This window comes from Arachis ipaensis, chromosome B3, assembly GCF_059453495.1.
Source record: "Arachis ipaensis isolate K30076 ecotype BB chromosome B3, ASM5945349v1, whole genome shotgun sequence".
NCBI classification, from domain to species: Eukaryota; Viridiplantae; Streptophyta; class Magnoliopsida; order Fabales; family Fabaceae; genus Arachis; species Arachis ipaensis.
In genome coordinates this window covers 132008912-132030589 of record NC_142438.1, presented here as the reverse complement: position 1 = coordinate 132030589, position 21678 = coordinate 132008912, and the positions used below count along the sequence as shown (strand labels likewise).

General features: G+C 28.6%; 3 protein-coding genes across 4 annotated transcripts in view; 1 reads left to right on the top strand and 2 right to left on the bottom strand.

Annotated features, from left to right (window-relative positions):
• Positions 1 to 1299, bottom strand: part of LOC107631023 (Transducin/WD40 repeat-like superfamily protein) — a 28767-nt gene extending 27468 nt beyond the window's left edge. For both annotated transcript variants that reach the window (XM_088509036.1, XM_016334330.3), the window contains exon 1: positions 494 to 1299. In XM_088509036.1, the coding sequence (XP_088365162.1) occupies positions 494 to 1150 (657 nt within the window). In that variant the 5' untranslated portion in view covers positions 1151 to 1299. The remainder of the gene's footprint in view (positions 1 to 493) is intronic.
• Positions 1300 to 6027: 4728 nt separating this feature from the next.
• Positions 6028 to 7828, top strand: LOC107631022 (NAC transcription factor 25-like). The gene is made up of 4 exons (XM_016334329.3): positions 6028 to 6284; positions 6391 to 6722; positions 7099 to 7360; positions 7433 to 7828. The coding sequence occupies exons 1-4, from the start codon at positions 6077 to 6079 to the stop codon at positions 7621 to 7623; spliced, it is 993 nt and encodes a 330-aa protein (XP_016189815.1). The 5' UTR covers positions 6028 to 6076; the 3' UTR covers positions 7624 to 7828.
• A 5800-nt stretch (positions 7829 to 13628) lies between these two features.
• On the bottom strand, positions 13629 to 16226 carry SCPL31 (serine carboxypeptidase-like 31). The gene is made up of 7 exons (XM_016334334.3): positions 15850 to 16226; positions 15455 to 15658; positions 15263 to 15355; positions 15106 to 15188; positions 14757 to 15032; positions 14517 to 14647; positions 13629 to 14083 (listed from the first exon to the last, which is right to left on the bottom strand). Exons 1-7 carry the CDS (start codon positions 16178 to 16180, stop codon positions 13732 to 13734), a joined length of 1470 nt encoding a protein of 489 aa, XP_016189820.1. The 5' UTR covers positions 16181 to 16226; the 3' UTR covers positions 13629 to 13731.
• Positions 16227 to 21678: the final 5452 nt, after the last annotated feature.

The window sequence follows — 21678 nt, the reverse complement described above, 5'->3', positions numbered from 1 at the left end:
TCAACTAACATTGTATGTATGCTGTATTTGCACATTCTTATCATCCATGCTACAGAAAGTTGACTTTACCAACAGAGAACTCGATCCTCAATCAAATGTGCAATACTTGCATTAACCAACATCATACACTTCCTAACAGATATTTTAGAATACAAATGATTGAGACTTCAATAACTTCCAAAATTACAACAATTCAAAAGCAAATAATACTTTAACACCCCTGTAAGCACATCTCCAGATCATCAGCAAAGAATTTTAATTATCTAGATCATCATTAAACACCATTCAGCAAGAACATAAATTTTTACATTTAAAGCTGAATTACAAAACAGAACAATGCTATATAAATACCCACACCCAAATTCCTTACAAAATACACACGTTCCATTAATTTAACATGGCTCTAAGCACATTTGCAATTTCCACTAAGACAAATCAGTATCATGCAATTGAAAGTTATATCACGAACTAAGGTCAAGAAAAAAGAGCGAACCTTCGCTGGCGTAGTGCAGAGGACCTTTTTCTGGCAGTCCAATTCAAATAGCAAGCGCGAATCCTCAGCCCCGTGGACAGTCACCTTCTCCTCCATGGCCATAAAGAACCTGTCTCCGGCCAAGTCATACCTCACTATACTTGCCTCCTTTCCAAGGCGGCAACAGAAGCTCCTTCGGCCACGTACAAGGTTGACCATGGCGAGGCATTCATCACGGCCAACAGAGAGTGCGAGCTTGCCGGAGGGGTGAAGTGCGAGGTCGTTGACGGCGCGGCGGTGGACGCGGGGGAGCGTCTTCAGGTGGACGAAGCCATCGGCGTCAAAGAGCGACAGTGAGCCTTCGGCGTCGGCGGAGAGGAGGTTGCGGGGAAAGGGAAGGGAGGGAGGGGCGTAGAAAGCAAGGGCGGTGACCGTGGCAGAGTGTTGGTGGAGGGAGCCGAGGGAGGCAGCGGTGGCGAGGTCGTAGAGGTGGATTGTGTCGTCAGCACCGCCGGAGGCCACGACGGAGCCGGAGACAGCGACGCACTTGATGAGAGAGAGGTGGGAAGGGTAAGAGAAGAGAGGGGTTAGGGTTAGGGTTTCGTTTTTGGGATTTAGGGAGAAGCCCCAAATGAACCTCTCGTACGATCCTGCTACCAGACTCATTCTTGGGTGCATATCGGTGGTGAAAGATATGCTGCTGCTAATGCTTAGTTTCTCGTATTACCACCTTCACTCTCCATAAACCCTACACTCTCAGCGCCACCAAGAAGGGGGTTTACGTTTTTGGTGTCCTTTTTTTAAAGAAAAAAATTAATAGATTCTTATTTTTGGTGGTAGACATTTAAATTTTTTATAATTTAACATTTATTTAAGTTTATTTTAAAAAAACTCGTACATGTTCCATCTTAAATTTTGGTAGTATTATTTGAATTATTCTGAGACTTTGTTGCTTTTATTTAGTAATTCATGGTTGATTGAAATGATATGCATCTGTGATGTGATTATATGGGGGTGAAAACTCAGCTGCAGTCGACTTTACATAAAGTTATTTTTGGATGGATGACACGTACTACCATTTAATTTTAAAAAAAATTGGTTTATTTTATACAAATTATTTAATTAAAAAATCAATTAATATAGTTATGATATTATATTTTTTACTGTATTTTATTTTAAAAATAAATTGACTAATTTAAATTGAGAAATTATAGTTAATTGTTTATTATATAATTTTGTTAACTAAAATTATAATTAAAAATTATTAAAAAAATAAAATTATCTAGTATATTAGACTAGTTTAATGTTAATCAAATTTTTTATTTTTATTATAAAATAGAAAAAAATTTAATTCTCAAAAAAAAATCATGTTATTTTTTAGAATTTAATTTTTTTTATTGTGTTTTCATAAAGTTTGCACAAAATTCACCTATCACATCCACTAAACTTTTTTATTTACGTAAAGTTTGTTTATGAACTCAGCAAACTTGTTTACGTTTTAATAGGATTCGAATTGTATTAATATATTTTTATTTTTTAATCAATTTAATTTTATTTAAATAATTAAAATTTTAAATTATAAAATTTGTATTAATTTGTAATTTAAAATTTAAATAAATATAATTTAAATTAATGATTTATAAAATTGTATATATTCGTATTATTGTACTCATATAATTAATTATATTTATTCAATTTAAAAAAAATAAACGGTGGTTAATTTTTAACTAACAAATAAATACACTTATATTATTTTTAAATTAAAATTTTTTAAATAAATGAACTCTTATTATTTTAATTTTTTAATTTAAATAAACATATTCGTATTATTTTAAATAAAATTTAAAATTAATATAAGTAGGTTTATTAAAAATTTTAAATTTAAATATTTTAAATAAACATACTCTTATTATTTTAAAATTTTTTAAATTTAAATAAATGTTCTCATATTATTTTAAATAAGTATATTCTTTTAATTTAAAAATAATATGAATGTATTTAAATAAAAAAATTAATAAACATTATTTTTTTATAAATCGAATAAATATAATTAATCATATGGATATAATAATACGAATACATATAATTTTATAAATTATTAATTTAAATTATATCTATTTAAATTTTAAATTACAAACTAATACAAATTTTATAATTTAAAATTCTAATTATTTAAATAAAATTAAATTGATTAAAAAATAAAAAATACTAATATAATTCAAATCGTATTAAAATGTAAACAAGTTTACTGTGTCCATAAACAAATTTTATGTAAATAAATAAGTTTAATCGATGTGATAGGTGAATTTTGTGCAAACTTTTTAAAAATAAATTAAAAAATTAAAAAATCCCAAAAAATAACATGATTTTTTTTAGAATTAAATTTTTTTGTATTTTATAATAAAAAAATCTAATTAACATTGAGCTGGTCCAATATATTAGATAATTTTTTTAATAATTTTTAATTATAATTTTAGTTAAAAAATTATATAATAAACAATTAACTACAATTTCTCAATTTAAATTAGTTAATTTATTTTTAAAATAAAATACGGTGAAAAATCTAATATCATATTTATAGTTATATCAATTGGTTTTTTAATTAAATCATTTATATAAAATAAATTGATTTTTTTTAAATCAAATGGTGACACGTGTCATCCATCCAAAAATAATTTTATGTGAAGTTGACTGCAGGTGAATTTCTGTCTTATATGTTATGAAAAATGTTATTTGTACAACAAAATTCAGCCTTTGATGAGCCTTTAATATTATTTAATTAATTTTTAATTAAAACATATTTCTATTTTTTAGGATACACATTTATAATTAAGATTAATTTAAATTTTAAAAACTAAAATTTCTATAACTTCCTACACACTTCATAGTTAGTTATTATTTCCTTCTTTTAAGTTTCTTTTCTCTCTATAACACGGTTTTCTTCTTTAATATTTCAATTTGTATCTGCAGAAAAAAATTTCAAAATCAGTGCATTTAGAAAAAAATTAATCCATTACTTATTGTACCTTTGATAAAATGCAGGATTTGTTTTACGAATGGTCGAATATAATTATATACACAAACTAAAATATTTTCAATTGTAGTTTTTTTTTCAATTGTAACACATCTAAAATTATTAAGTTATACAAAAAATATTTTTAAAATACATCTAAAATCATAAATCTAAAATTTAAATTTAAACATTAAAAAAAATTGCAATACATCTAAAATTATGAAGTTATACGGAAAATATTTTTAAAACACATCTAAAATCATAAATCTAAAATCTAAATTTAAACATTAAAAAATAATTGTAACACATCTAAAATTATGAAGTTATACAGAAAAATATTTTTAAAACACTTCCAAAATACAAAATTGCACGTGCAAAAATAATTTAACATTGCCATATATATGAAAATCTCTTCAGGCCATTTTATTCGATTTTTTATTTCAAAAAAATCAAAATTTATTGAGAATAATAAAAAAAGTAATGGTGTCAGAGACCCGTCCAAACCTTAGGTAAGTTTTCAGCGTGGACGAATGGCGACGTTGTTGCAAACAAACGTTTACGAGGAGGAGGAAGGCGGCGACGAAAATGAGTGTTGATAAAGAAAAATGTAGCGATGTGAATGAGCGTCGAAAAGAAGAAAGGCAGCGTTGAGGATGAGCGCGGGAGGTGGCGCGGATGAACGACGATGGAGGATGACTTCTCGATGTGCACTTCTGAGTTCTTCTTTGAGTGTTTTGTACGAGTTTAGTTAATAATTTAATGGTTTAAGGTTTATTTTATAATTTTAAAATCAAAATTTTAAATTTTGAATAATTTGATTTTTAGATGTGTATTTAAATTATAATATATTAATAATTAAATATATTAAATCTGAAACAGAAATTTAAAATTTAAATTTTAAATTTCAGTTTTTTTAGATTGTATTTTCAATGTGTATTTAATTTTAAAAAGACAATAAATCTATTCATAATTTTTAGATGTGTTTGTTTTAATTTTTTTTTAAATTATTGTAATAAAAAGCTGAATATTGTACTATTTTTAAAGAATACCTAGTTGAATTGATATGTTATATTGGTGTTACATATAAAAGCTGTTAATGGAAATGTGTCAAATATAATTATGCATTCTTTGTTGTGAAATATATGGGATGGAATTTTTGGCATATGATTAGGTATCTTAACTCCCCTGTTAGTCTAAGAAGAGAGTAGTAGACATTCTTTAATTTTTTGGGGGAGGATGAATGAGATTGGAAACACCAGAGATGCTTTTAATATTGCATTTCACATTGTATTTGTGTTTGGGAGGGGGGAGGGGGGAGGTGGGATGTGTGTGAGGGAGAGAAGGTGGCTTGTTTGCATAAGAAAAGCATGACATCAAAAACGTTCCATTCCCAAACTTCTCAACCCCTTTCTTTTTCCCAGCAAAACAGCCATCCTTTCCTCGTTGCAATCGTGGTCCCCACATCCACGTGTCAAAATCTCATCCCTTTACCGCATGTGTTATATATATATATATATATATATATAAATAGATTCCTAAAAAATTTTGCATAAAAAAATTGATTTTCAACAAAATTTTATTGCATTAAGATTCTGAATTTTATAAAGTTAAAGTATATTATTTTTTAGTCAAATTTATTATTTTTATTTAAATAAATAAATTATTAAAAGTGTGACAAAAAAATATATATTTACTTTTATAAAATTAAAAAATCTCAATATAAATAAAAAATTATTTAGAGATTAAAACGTTCAACGTAAAATTCTTTTTAGACCTATTTAGATATATAATTAAAAAAAATTATATGCATAATTTTGTATTCTCTTTTGTATATGTCTTTTTATTTTTTTACTAAAATAATTGATAAGAAATATTTTGTTATACTATAAAAATATACAAACAAAAATTAGTACAAATATTATTTCTTGTTACAAAAACTCAGATTTCGTCTCCTAATATCAAAATCAGCAAATTAAATAAATAAAGTGTTCACATACTCACATAGGATATATTCATCTCCTTTAAAATTAGGTAACATATATATATATATATATAACACTAAAAATATTGTTTTTCTAATGTTTTTCATTTGTTTTAACGTTTTATAAAACATTTCAGTAAAATCTATTTATCAAAATATAATGAATAATACTAATTTAATTTAGTTTATTTTTATTCAATTTTTGTAATTGTAACTAAACTAAACTGCTCGATAATAATAAATAATAATAATAATAATTTTTTTTGTCACAACTTACAAAACAATAACAATGGCCAATTTAAAATAATTTTTTATTTGGACGATATTGATGAATTTTGAAATTTTGAGTGAATTTTTTTAATTGAATTTGAATTAATTTTTAACCTCCCTAATAATTCTCCCCGTTATCTACCTCGATGTCACTATCTGAGCGCTACTTTTTTCCCAAAATTCAGTGAAGAAATAAAATGAAATGGAAAAAAACAAAATAGCTATTAAAAAAGTTGTATTGTTGTATGTATATACTAAGGTGTATAAAGACTATATATGCATGAGATATAAATAGACAAGAGAATAATAATAATACTGAAAAATATTCATTCACTGATCCATGATCATGGTGGATAATAGCACAGATTCATCATCAGGAGCGGGTGAACAGCATCATCACCCTCAGCTTCCTCCAGGCTTTCGATTCCACCCCACAGACGAAGAACTCGTCGTTCACTACCTTAAAAAGAAAGCTTCTTCTTCACCACTCCCTGTCGCCATCATCGCCGACGTTGATCTCTATAAGTTCGATCCATGGGAGCTCCCAAGTACCCAACTTTTCCACACCCACATGCCCAATTCGTCTATCGGTTTCGTATTAGTAGCATGTGAATTAAAGTGATTATTTTTAATGTTGATTTTGTGAATATATAGGTAAGGCAGCGTTTGGGGATCAAGAGTGGTACTTTTTCAGTCCTCGGGATAGGAAGTACCCGAATGGAGCTCGGCCAAACAGGGCGGCTACTTCTGGGTATTGGAAAGCCACCGGAACGGATAAGCCTATTCTGTCTTCTGATGGGAACAAGCAGAAAGTTGGAGTCAAGAAAGCGCTTGTTTTTTATGGTGGCAAGCCTCCCAAAGGCGTCAAAACCAATTGGATTATGCATGAGTATAGGCTCACCGATAACAATAACAATGCTTCTTCTTCTAATTCATCTAAGCCTCCTTCTATCCCTCTTGATCCACTCAAGAAGACTTCTCTCAGGGTATCTATATTATTATTATTATTATTAGACAAAATGGATGTTAAATATTAAGATTCTATCAGAATTTATTGTTTTTAGTCGTCACTTAATTATCAATTTATTTTTTTTAGAGAAATGCTATGAGTCAGTAATTTTTGTGATTTGTAACCATTAAATAGCCATCAATGATGGTTTTAATGGTGTGAGATTGGTATAAGATTTCATCCAATGGCTCACTTTTCTTTGTTGGTTATATGCTGGCCAAAATTTAACAAAATTGCTAGTCCCTAAACTTTTCCTTTTTTTTAATCTGCTGCTTTTAGTTAATAATTCAACAACATACTTTATCTGTTAAATAAATAATTAAGGTTGTTATGGGGTGTGTGTGGTTTTGTAGCTTGATGATTGGGTTTTGTGCCGAATATACAAGAAGAGCAACAGCAGTAGTAGCAGCCTTCCAATTCCAAGGCCAGCGTTTTTAATGGATGAAGAGAAGGATCTAATTTCCATGGAGAGCAGCATGGTGCCAACTATGTCAATGTCAAAACCAAGAAGCACTTCAACAACAGGTTGTTATGGACCCATGGCACTTGAAAACGATGACAACTTCTTCGATGGTATATTGGCAGCATCAACCGATCATCACACCATGCAAAATGGTAATTAATTATTACCTTCCTTAATTACTTAATTCAAACAAATTAAACTTACTAGTTAATAATAATCCACAGGGTCTCCAGGGTCCTCATCTTCAAGCAAGAGATTCCATGGTGATCTTAATAATGGAGACAACACCTCCTTCGTTTCTCTTCTTAACCAGCTTCCTCACAACACACCCTTTCACCCAAACTCCATTCTTGGCTCCGTTGGAGACGCCGTCTTGAGGCAACAATTTCAACTTCCAGGCTTAAATTGGAACTAATTAATTAATTAATAATAATATTTTGCGTTGCTTTGGTGGGGGGTATTATAATTATATTATATTAATAGGTCTCTTGATCCATATTGTGTAGCTTAGTATATATATAGTTATTCACTTTTGAATGTAATAACCATAGCATACACAAATTAAAGAACAAGAGTTTTCATGATCATAACTATAGGCCTATATTTTGAAACTGAAGCAAGCTTACCCTAGATGAAATTTCATAAATGAATTCGGTTACACATGTTCATGGAGCATCTAATTTCTCTTCTGTGTTTTCTATATGTATATATAATCAAAGCCACACGTGAAAAACCTATGAATAGTATTATAATATATATATTATTGTTTTTGCCTTTAATTTGTTTCAATTATTGGGGATAGATGCAACAATGGTAATGGTGATTTACCACCATTCTTTAGGATGAAAATTCTGGTAAGGTCGTAACCACCTTCCTCTTTTTGGCATTTATGACTTGAAGAAAAAGTGTGTACTGGGAAACAAAAAATAACGAAACACCGCCGATAAAGTTAGGCAGAAAATTTTGGCCTTTTACTTATCTCACTAAAACTAAATGGTGTCATTTAAGCATAACCATAAGGGTGTGTTGACATAGCCATAGTCCATGGAGGTGTGTTTCTATTTAAAAATATTGTAGGTATATTAAAATTAGCTATTATATATTTGTGTATAAAAATATTATTTAAATTATTTTAAATATATATTTTATATTTTAATATGTATTTTATACTAATGACTGATTTTAATATTCATCAGTTACGTTTTAATAATATAAAATTTTGAATTTTATTATTAGAAAATATTTATTAAAAAATATATTTGACTATACTTAAAAAGAAACTAATTTTTTCAATATATAACAGAGAGAAAGAGAATGAAAAAAAAAAGGTTTTTCCCCCTTATATAAAAATTATACTTTTTTGGTAGTTTTTTTTTTTTTTATAAAATCTAAAATGCATCCTTGATTATCATGAATTAATTTTTCTCTATTTCATGAACAGAAAAGATTGAAATAGTTTTGTTTCTAACTTTCAAAGTAGTGCTCTTAAAAAGTTTCGATGTAATGTTTTTTTTTTTTAATATAAATTAGCTAGCTTTATAAGAGCGCATAATTTTTTCTTTATTATTTCAACTCTACATATTCATACTTAATTATCATTGCATGGGAAAGCATGACATACCTTATTTTCTAAAGGTCATAGTCTTAAAGTTGTTGAAACTTTGAAAGTATAAATAAATTCCAATGGCTCCACGAACTGGAGATGATCGAGATTACAAGTCTTAAGGAGAAAAGTAGTAAGTTCTAATTTGGTATTGACGTGGATTACTAAGTGAAAGTTATAATAGTATTATCATTTAATTTACAATAAAACTTACTCAAAATGGAAAAACAAGAGCTCAACTACAAGTCACAATGTTTTGAAAACTAATTAAATTAATTAAGGATAAGTGTTTATTTTAAAAGTATTTGTTGAAACAAATAACATTTTTAAATATGTTTTATATATCAATTTTTTGGTTGTTAATAAAATTTTAATATATTAAAGATAAGTATTAATAATACACACCTAAACAAAGATAACTATTTCTTTAGTTATATTTTAAAAGAATAATAATATTTTTAGATAAAAATAAAAAAATATTTTTATATAAAAATAATTATAAAATTTTCAATATAATATCTACCTTAACAAAACAATAACTTTTCTAGAATATTATTTGCGGCAGACTTTTCTCTAATTAAGGAGGTGTAATTTTTAATGAGTGTCATAATGATGTATATATTTTGATTGTATGTAAAGATTAGATAGTAGGATAAGCAGGCGACTTTTCAATATGAAATTTTGTTGTATTATGATTTCAGCTTTAGTCGATATAATGTATCGCCATAGCATTGGCTCCTAAGAAAAGCACCAAACTAAGTTGTCATAATTTCATTTATTCTTTTCCTGAAGCCTTTGATCTCTTTCTAATGTATCGCCAAGTTATTGGTTATATACAAAAGAAACCACTCCAATTGCGCTATGTATAATGCTACGGATTGGATCATCGATATTACACCTTTAATTAAATAATACAATATAACGCAGTATATAAATTGTCATGTTTGATAAAATAATTAAAAAAAAAAAAAGTATATATCACTACTCAAATTTACACCCACATAATTTCTAATAAGCCGAACGTGATGGGGGCCAGCATATCTGTTGATGAAAGGGCAATGAGACATTAACATAATGAATGTCATTATCATTTTTTATCAACATGTTACATCCCCATTTTCTCATTGACCTAGTTAGCTATGTATTATGAAGATTGCCACCAGAGAACCCCATTAAAAAAAAATAAAATCTGAATTTTGATTTTAATATATAAGTTTTCTGATGAATACAGTTACCAATTATGTTATATATATATGCTATTCGATCAGCAAGATATAGTGTATATATGCACTATGCAGGTCATCCATTCATATAGAACTAAACATGCAAAATTGAATCTTTGTTAAAAAAAAATACATGTAAAATATTTTTGAAAAGTAAGAAGTTCATCATAGAAATAACAAAATATAGAGCATATTTAGGGTTTTGTAATTTTTTTTTTCACAATATTTCTTAATGCAACAGGATAAAGAGTAATTTCTCGTGAATTCGAGCTCTATTTAAGAGTTTACGGCTAGTCAATAGATTGTTACTTGTACAAGGCGATTAGTGAGCTAATCACTAAACCAATCCGATTTGATTTTTGTAAAACATACTGAGCAGCTAAGTATATGTTTACATAAGCTTAAGATTAATTAAGAAACAACAATAATAATAGTAACTAGCTGGTGGATTTTTCTTTTATTTTTGCTGTGTAACGTCAAGGATGAAATAAAGCAAAGAGAAGAATTTATATATGTAATAGTCGGTGATTATTTAATTTGGTCTCTGGTATAAAAGTCGGTGATGGAAAGGGATTAGGCGATTAGTAATGCATAATCCATGTCCATGATTTAGGCAGAAGAAGAATGGTGATAGTGAGTGCTGCCTCAGAAAGAGGTTGTCATGCTGATTTATGTTACCATCACTTTTAATTTTTCTTTATCATAATACTTCACATTAACTTCCTTGGACCCCTTTAATTACTATCTGCTTTCCATTTTTGAGAACCATTACAATTTTGCTTTCCAAGTGTCCTTTTCATTTCTAACCAGTTTAGGAATTCTTTTTATTTTCAACAATGTGATCATGAATATCATCAATTTGTTATCCTCCTCTCCTGATATTGACCCACTTAATTGATTCCCTCATTTTCACATCAAAATAATATTAATATTTAAAATCAAATGGTGCACAAATTTATGTAAATTCTACTTTATTTAGTGTAATAACACATGCATCTCTTTTACATAAAAAGTGCATTGTTTGGTAACTAACTCTTTTGGACTAATTGGACTGTGAGAAATCATAAGGGAGCAGTGTTCATTGAGCCCAATTTTCAAAAGGCCCATCATACTCATTTTTTTATGACTTTAATTTAAAGAGTGTGATATTGCCAACATGAAATAATTTAATATGTCAAATAACGAGCAAATTAATGAGGGTGTTGTTTAAGGCAATAATAAGTGCGTCTAGTTTTTCAGCTCAATTAAGGGTACTTTTATTTCACGTAACCTTTTAATTATCCCTTCAAAAAAATCTCATGTTTTAAGCTGGTTCAAGCTACAATATCAAAGAAGAAAGAAGAAAGATGAAAAATAAAAGTTGAGAGAGAAATTTAGGTCTTCTTATCTCCGAAAATTAGAGAGTGGTTAATAAGTTAACTAATAATTAATCAACTACAAACTAAATAATTAACAAATTAATTAATTTTTATTTTAATTAATACATGCTGAAATGATTAATTAATTATAATTCAGCCTATACTACTAATAGAAAATAAGTTAGGTGACACCTCTTTCACATGAATTATTTTTCAAAAAATATAATCTTTTTTCATATATTTCTTTTTGTACACTTTAAATTTAAGGGTGTATATAAGTCAGGTTGGATTAGACCTAGTTTAATTAGGTTTAAATTCGACTCAAATATTTTAACAAATTTGTTTTGATTCGATCCTAAATTAATCCAAAATGAATTAAATTAAATCGAGTTGATCCAATATAAAATTAGTACGTATAAATTTATGAATTTTATATAATAAATTAATAAAATTTTATTTTTACTAATTAAATTTAATAAAAATTATATCGTATTTATACTAAAATAAATTATTTTAAATTAAAATATTATATAACATAAAAATATTAATTAAAATAAAAATATAATATTTTATTATTAATTTTACTATAAAATATATATTTTAATTACAAAAGATAATTTCGGACTGAGGCAGTATTATTCGAACCAATAATAATATTGAGTAAAAATGACAAATTTAAATCAGATTAAATAGATGTGCATATCTCGGGTTAGATCAAATCTTGAACATTCCTATTTATTTTGATGGTATAAAAAAGGTAATAACTTCAATAATAATATCTTCACGTGAAGATAATATTATGAATAATGGGATAATTTGACACGTTTTACAATATTAATTTCATATAAAGATATTATTATTAGGTGTTTGTTACGGTATGATGATAAATTCATACGTACCGATACGTTTAAAATATGGACAAATAATAACAATTCACGTGGAATTTATTTTCCACATCAAGATTTAATTTTTATTTTTTTAAATATATATTATATCACCCTTTTAATTAAATAAAAATTAAAAAAATATTTTTTATTTAATTTATAAAAAGTCTTAAACATTTTTTTTATTTGATTAGACAAAAATATCCTTTTAAATTAACAAAATTTTAAAATTCAATTAATCCTAATTTTATAGTTTCAAATAATTTAAACAACAAAATAAAAACATATTAAAAAAATAAAAAATCAAAATTTCTTCATCTTCTCCAATTTCTCTAATCATACGTGCCTCCTCTAAGCAAAACATATCAAAGAAACAAAAAATCAATCGTTCTTCATCTTCTCCAATTACCCCTCTCAAGCAAAGTAGTAAAAATCCCAAACCAAAACCCTAAGTTCTTTGCCGCTGCCTGAATCACAAGCTTTATCATCACCTAAAGTGTTTGATCTAACATAGCCCCTCACATCTTGCATGTTTGATTTAAGAGCTGGTGTGGAGCTCAAATGCGACATGTGCCCAATCTCTTTAGAGGTAGAACCTTTGCTTGTATGGCCAATGTTGAGGCTTAATCGACGAAAAGGTGAAAAATTTCTTGACTTTTCAGGCATTACTTTCGGGTCTGATTCTGGTGAGGCTCATTTGTAAATGAAGTGGTGCCTATGGACGACGGCGGCAAAGAACCTAGGGTTTTGGTTTGGGATTTTTACTGCTTTGTTTTAGATGAGTAATTAGAGAAGATGAAAAACGATCGATTTTTTGTTTTTTTAATATGTTTTGCTTAGAGGGGGCACGAATGATTAGAGAAATTGAAGAAGACGAAGAAATTTTGATTTTTTTTTTAATATGTTTTTGTTTTGTTGTTTAAATTGTTTGAAACTATAAAATTAGGATTAATTGAATTTTAAAATTTTGTTAATTTAAAAAGATATTTTTGTCTAATCAAATAAAAGAAAGATATTTAAGACTTTTTATAAAATTAAATAAAAAATATTTATTTTTATTTTTACTTAATTAAAGGGGTGTATTAGTAAAAGTGGTGATATAATATATATTTAAAAAAACAAAAATTAAATGTTGATGTGAAAAATAAATTTCACGTGGATTGTTATTATTTGTCCATATTTTAAACGTATCGGTACGTATGAATTTATCATCGTACCATAGCAAACACCTATTATTATTATTATTATTATTATTATTATTATTATTATTATTATTATTGAAGTAGTTAGTTCTGATTGATCACTGATAATACTAAAAATAAAAAGTGTGCACTAAAATTTGACATATAATATTTGTGTTATTTTGAACGGATGGAATGTTATTATGTGATATGAGGAGGTAATAGAGGATGAGCGAAACAATAATAAAAGGAAAATGAAGCAATAATAATTGATTTATTTAGTAGAAGGAGGGGATTGTCCACGAAGGAAGGAAGAGAAGAAGGCGAGAGAGCTACTTGGTTTGAAACATGGAACAGCGTGGCCAGCTCCTCTGAAAGTAGCAAATGTTAGCCCTTCGTATTCTTCTACCCACCCACTCACCTCATTCTCATGGTACCATGGTCTCCATGCCTTTCTCACTCTCAATTCAAGAGAACTTAAGCTATACCTTGTTGACAGCACTGGCACTCTTCCATCTGTGTCTCCACTGTAAATCCATATCCTAAGTCCTCCTCCTGATATTAGCTTCCTGTATATTGGCACTACACTTGCCTTTGAATCTCCCCATCCATTGAATATATCATTGCTGCAATGGAATTTTCCACGCATCAAATTATGAGTCTTTTAAGTTAAACAAGTCTCTCTTAATTATATATATTTTAGGCTTTGTTTACAATAACAGAATGAAATATAGGACATAAAATTATGTTTGACAGATGAGATATGGATAAAGACATTGTGTTCATTCTAATAAGAATGACATAGATAGAGACACTAATAAAGAACACAACTTATTTTTTATTTTTTATTTTATTATTCTTGTTAATTTTTTATTATTATATATATATTTTTAATTTTTTTAGATAAAAAATAAAATAATAAATTAGATTTTCATAATTTGCTCTGATTTATCACCAAACAAAATATAAAAACACAAAATTTTATATTTCTATATTTTGTATCTTATTCTTAACGTCTTATCTTATCTGTTTTCAAAAACAAACAAAGCCTTTACTTACTTGCAAATACTCCAATTCTTGAGATTGTGGCCATCACCAGCATGTAGGGCCTTCTGAACATCGGGTCTATTATAATAAGCTCTAGCATAGTCATCCAAGCATGGGTCATAACCACCCATCATTCTAGGCATCTATCCACATAACATAACATATGTGTTACCTAGATCATTTTTCATTAGCAATAGATATAGACTCAATTGTAATTAGTTAGTGATTTGAACATATTCCAATTATATATACCATTGTTGTAGATGATGATGAGCGCGCCATGGAAGAGCGCGCTGTAGAGGCAAAGCAAGTAGAGGTGTAGAGGCTGTATATATCAATTTCTCTGTATTGTTTGAGGACTTCATCTACTGCTTCACTGCAATCTTGGTTACGCCATGGATCGCTGCTGTTGAAGTCACAACTTGTTTTTATTGTTTTGTGAGTCTCGTCTGATATGATTGCATGACTCCAAGCATAGTCTACTAGCCCTATCCAATCCTCAGCATCAGATGTTTCTGGATTTCCTAACTACAATAATAATTCATCATTCAAAACATGATCCATGGATATTTGAAATTAATTAATTAATTATTTATTATACCATAATGCCCTTGAGATTAATATGAAGGGAGGGGTCCTTGTTCCTATCATGGATGAGTTCAGCCAGCTCCGGCACATACTTGCCTGAAATTAGTTTAATTAATTAGTGGAAATGATTAATTAAGATGCAGGAATGAATGAATATATAGAATAAATACCTGCATAACTCTCCCCTGCTATGTAAAAAGTCCTTGTTCTATAGGATGGGAACTTGAGGAACCAGTTGTGGAGAAAAGTGTAAGCATCATTAGCTGTTACAAACAAGTTACAAATCAAAGATATGCATGCATGTTTTTGCATGTAACAAATCAAATAATATTAATTATGTTAAGTTTAAAGTAATAATGGACCTGTCATTTGATCACCCAATTGTTCATAATCACTAGTTGTGTTTGAGTAGGAAAAGCCAACTCCAACAGGAGATTCCAGGAATAACATGTTGGCTTCTTGGTTCCAAGACAAGTTATTAAATTCGAGTCCCTGCCCATCAGAGTCCACTAAAAATGGACCAATCTCTTGTGTTGCTCCATATCCCACAGAAGAACATCCAGGTCCTGCATGCAACAAATTCAATTAATTAAACACATCATTCATGATTCTCAGGTGCAGTCAACTTCACGTGAAGTTGATAGTTGAGAACCATTAGATAAAAATTTAGTCAAATTAATCAAATCATTTAAGGGCTCTCAGTTATCAACTTCACGTGAAGTCGACTGCACATGAGTTTCCAGCTATGATTAATTACCTCCATTAAGCCATAGGACCAAAGGCTTATCATCTGGGTTGGTAATGGCCTCAAAGAACCAGTAAAAGAGTGCTCTTCCATTGGTTTCATTGACAGTAACATAGCCAGCATAGTGCTCAAAATCCACAGCAGGCTGGCCAGGTAAGCCTCTCACAACATCACCATTATTATTATTATTATTGTTATTCATAATCGTTGTCACTTTTCTCTCATTCTCATGATGTCTAGAGGACACAATAACACCCCTTAAGCACAACACATAAAGTAAGAACATTATACTATACAAGCTTCTCAGCTTTAACTTTAACAATAATGTAACAACATTATCCATATTATTGTGTTGTGGTATTTTTTACTTAATTGGAAATTGGGTTGATGTGCAAAGAGAACTCAACATGCCTATTTATAATAATGAGTAGAGGGGGGAGGGTCCTACCTATCATGTACTTCCTTGCTTGTGCTTTCCACTATGCTTCATCATGGGTGGAAATTTCACATAACCAAAAAAAAAAAAAAACAACAGCTACCTAGGGATGACACAGATATCATACAACCCCACCTTTTCTTTTTTTTCTTAAATTTAAATTATTGAACCACTAACGTTTAAACATAATTAGTAAAGTTGAGTAATTCGACTTAACATGACTGTAGTTTAGTTATTATTTATTTTTTACGGTAATTATTAAATAAGACAAATTTGAGTTGAGTTTTTATTATCTCTCTAGCATTATTGTTTTATTCTTGAATTTAAAATATCATTAAGATATCTATCGATCATCTTAATTAATTGAACTTCTCCTTTTCTTGCTTCTTATTGGATGAAGATGGTATGTGACGTTTGTCATGGATTTTTAGGCAGCTTGTTACTAGAGGGAGCATATTGATGCATGGAGGCGAAACATATATGGTGGATGATTATATGGGTGGTTGAACTTGCAACATCATTAAATATGTGTATTCACATCAATGTTAGTAGTTATTTGAATTTCATGATAAATATTCGTGTTGAAACTTTATATTACATTCCAGTTCATGCAAAAATAAAGGTTTTAGAAGGAACACAATGCTTGTCCTTGTCTATCCAAATAGATTCCATAGATGGGAATTATTTCATATTAATTAGACTTTAATATAAGGTTTTATTTTCATACACTAAAAGTGCTACTTAGTGTTTGAGAAAAAGAAAAATTTAAAAGTAAAATAACAAAAATATTGATACTTTATTATTATAATATATATTTTAATTTCTTATTTTAACAAGAAAATGTATAAAAGGTTTGAAGAAAATAAAGTGATGGAATAGAACTTATAATAAGAGAGAATAAAAGGGGAAGAGAATAATCTTGGAGAAAATTTGAAAATCGTACTTCATCAATTGGATAGCATATCCAATATCTTTCTTTCTAGTTAACTTTTTTTATTATTATTATTATTCTGTATACTTTTTAATTTGGCAAACGATTCCATGATGTAAGAACATCAAATTATAATGGACAATTTTGGCCGACATGACTGATGAAGGAATTTTTGACTTAAGAGTTCCTACTAATTTAAGAATAGATTATGTTACACTTATTAGACAGAGGGCAATATTAACGATTAATTTCAAGGGTATACAACAAAATCATGTTTTGAGAGTAGGCGGTTTATTTAGTTTGTTGTTTATGTTTATGTTGAGGTGTTACATGCGGCATAGACAAAAGTTGTACCATACAATTCTATTCGAATTGCATGAATATATCCTAGGAAATTAAAGTGAAGGCATGATGAACAATATCCATAGCAGCCAAAAAGAAGTCTTATTGATTTTAATGAAAAGGTAGTGTTGTGAAGGCTTTATTTTATTCGGTCATTTCGGGAAGTCATATCGAAAAGACTATGTGTCACTATAGAAGATCGATCACATAGATAGCATGCATGATAATCAAACTTTATCTAATTTTTCTAAATATTGACCATATTCTTGCTGGTTGATAAATATCATATCATATAAGAAAAAATGCATTATGGTATATGTTCCAAAATGGTTGTATATTTATATATCTAACAAAATTAAAAGCTTAAATCTCTCAGGAATCTCATCATGACAAAATAGAAAGGTATGCTTTTTGTGGCGAACCTTGTGCGTTATGACTCTTAATTGAAACTTGGCGAACTCTTAAGTAGTAGTGGTGAGTGAGAAATAATATCAACTTGGTTATTGAAGAATGACTTGGATTGCATCATTGTATTATTAAGTAGTGTGTTCAATAATATCTTTTATTTTATTATTCTCTTTATCTGTATTATTTTCACTTTTTTAACTTCAAATAATTGGAATTTTTTTGAGTATCAGAAAATAGTTTCTGAATGAAAAAGAAAGCGAAGTGACTGCAAGAGTGGAAGCTAAGCTACTTTGGTAGTGAGTTATCTGATTTGAGGTATTTAGAACAATCTTACGTCAAGGTATTGATTCTTACTTCCTTATGAAATCAAGTAAGTGGGCAACTTATGACTTTTAGGTCTTCAAATTTAGATATGAGTTATGTTATGTATACACTAAAATCAGCCTATAAAATATGAAAAAGTACAGGGGACTAATATATTATCTATCAATTTATTATCAATAATAATTAATTATTATATTTTAAATACATGTATAAAAAGATACATTCAGAAAATACATCTATAAAGATACTTCTATTAAACACATCTATAAAAAAATATTTTTATTAGACACATCTACAAAGACACTTCCATTAAATACCGTTATAAATTAAAGTTGGCAGAAGTTGGCAAAAATGCTGTTGGTAACATAGCGAATTTTTTTACCAAAGATAGGAGACTCAAACCCGCGACTTTTTAATTGAGTATGGGGAGAGTATGCCATTTGAGCTATACCTCATTCGCTAATATAAATACACATTGAAAATAAATTAAACCACATATATATTTATACATAATATATTAGTAACTGATTTTAGTGTATAAATAGCATTTTTGATAATATATAAACAATAATATATAATACGGTGAATATTAATACAATGCTCTTTGAACTTTAAATCTTAAATCTTATATTTTGAACCTTAAATATTAAACATTAAAATTTAAATTTTAAATTATAAATTTTAATCGAAATAATCGATATAAAATATAATAAATAAAGAGCCAAAATTTATTTAATTAACAAAAAATACAGTTTTTTATTATTTAATAAAGAGTATTTAAAGATGAACTCTCCTATATATAATGAGAGTTACATCAAAATTTAAAAGTGATAAAATAGAATTATATACAATTCAATAATTTAAATGCTAAAAAAATATATTTTTCTTCATATATAAACATGAAAAGGCACCATAAAATTAAAGAAAGGGCACTCAACTAAGCACGCATTTGTTGGCCAATAGATATCCACCTATAGCAACAGTAAATTCATTTATTTCTTTAATTTTAACATTATTTTATATTTTGATCCATTCAGCACCACGCAGGCTCTGAACCTCTCATCTATGTTCTTATTCTTCATTATATTATTATATTTATAGCTCAAAACTTATTTAATTATTATTTCAAATAAAAAAATGCAGTGTCACCATAATTGTGTGCGGGAATAGCCTTATGGCCATTTAATCTGATCTGTTCCAGAAGGTGACACGTCTCAGTGTACCTAATTAATTAGTCACAACTAGATTAGTGGTAATTAAGCAAGGGTGACATTTAAATTTAGTGACAGGATGAAAAAATTTCAAATGTACCAAGAATACTAGTGTTTCAATTATTTTAATTATTGATTTTAATTAATATATATTATATATATTTTTTATAATTCAAATCAGCACTAATACACTTGAAATTCTTCTTTAACATTTTTGTGTCTACTTGGTAAAATTTCAATTTTTTTCAAAAAGGTTAATTTCGTACAAAATGTTTCATCCATTCAATGATCATGATCATCATATATCATGGCTGCACTTTCAGACGTTGGAGTCAAATCAGTGTCATCAAATCAATCAGAAGTTCTTCTCATCACTATATATAGTTATTAACATGTGATGAAGAATGCCGCTTTTTATTTTTGTTATGGGGCTAGGAATGGTGTGAGACATTATTATGGAGTACATGGGTGCAATACTGGTGTATGGTGTCAGGGTAACTAAATCGGACGATCTGAAAATGGGGTGAGTAATCGGATGGTCCGATTTGTATTTGGATCGTTAAAATATTCATATTATACTAAATTCGGACAGTCCGATTTGCATTTTGCAAGATAAAAAAAATTAAAATTTCCTGAAATCGGACGGTCCGATTTCAATGTCCAAAATTCAAAAATTTTTTTTTACAAATCGGACCGTCCGATTTGTAACACCAAAAATTTTTTTCAAAGAAAACGGACGGTACGTTTTCTCTCTTCTAAGATTGAAGTAAAGCTGTCCCACATGGCTGTAATGCACCCCTAGTATCCATAATAAAGCATAACACACACAGGTTTTCAATATCAAAAAAAATGAGCCGAAGAATGCAACAGCTAGTAATTTTAGAATATATCAAGACATATAAGTCAAACTGCTATCAGTTCAATCTGTCTAGCTTGTGTACTTTTTATATATATGCAAAAGAACTTTTATTTATCACATATTTTTTTGCGAAAAAAATCATTGTATCAACATCTATCTTATCATTCTTATTAAATTTTGATGCGGCTACACACCCCTATTTTTCCTCTTGAAATTGCAAATATCACTACTAAGTGGGGATGATGTTCTTACCTTTTGAAAGCACATAAATTGTGGAAATGGTGGATGTAATTAGAGAGAATATATAGTAGTACAAATTAAACTTATTTTATAGTGTCATTTATGATTGTAGAGTTCATTCTTGCCAATTTATATTATGTAGCTCATAAGTTATAGAGTTTGGTAATTTGTTTCAAATTAATGCAAGCTTCTTAAAAAGGTTACTTATTAGTTAGGAATGATTTTCCAAAATCTAGGTATGAGTCATCCTATGGAAAAAAGACAATATAACATAGTGGGTGCAATATGGAAAAATATATAAAATGAGGAGCTGCTTAAGATCCCACATTTGAAAAACAATAATTGTTAGCTTGTCTCTTTTTGAGTGGTTGTCACACCAATCTGAGACACACAATATATGTGGGAGTTACTGTGTGTGAGGAACACGATTATTGGCCAATACATAGTGGAAATTAAAATTTGATGACCCTCAAAACACTTTTAATTAACACACCCATCAATCTTTTTTCTAGTTAATTAATACTTCTCCTAAGTATATGTTGTAAATGTAGTAGTAGTTGACTAATTGATTGCACAGGAGAATAAGAATGGCAAATCGGAGCACAACACTTGTGACTTGCTCTTATCAATTCCCAGGTCCACTAATAAGAGTACTATATTTATCTGCTACAATTAATTAAAGCCCATATTAGGGTGTGCATGGGTCGGGTGAAACCGGATTTGATGTGACTCAGACTCAACCCGAAATATATACCTGGTCTATTTATTAGACTCGAATCCGGTCCTAGATCCGATGAAACCTATACACTTTCGGGATACGATTATAGCGGGTAAAGATCGGGTGAAAACCGGGCCGTTAACATTACATTACCTTGATACCTTCTTATAAGCTAACATGTGAAAATATTCAAATTTTCAAGACTCCAACCATTATTTGATATGGTAAAATTCACTTAGAAAAATATAACAAGAACCAACTATTCTCTAAAATTAAAGCATAACCATAATCAATACTAATATTGCCTAATAACAACAAATATTTAAATCAATATAAATAACACAATATTATGCATTAGTCTAAAATCTTATG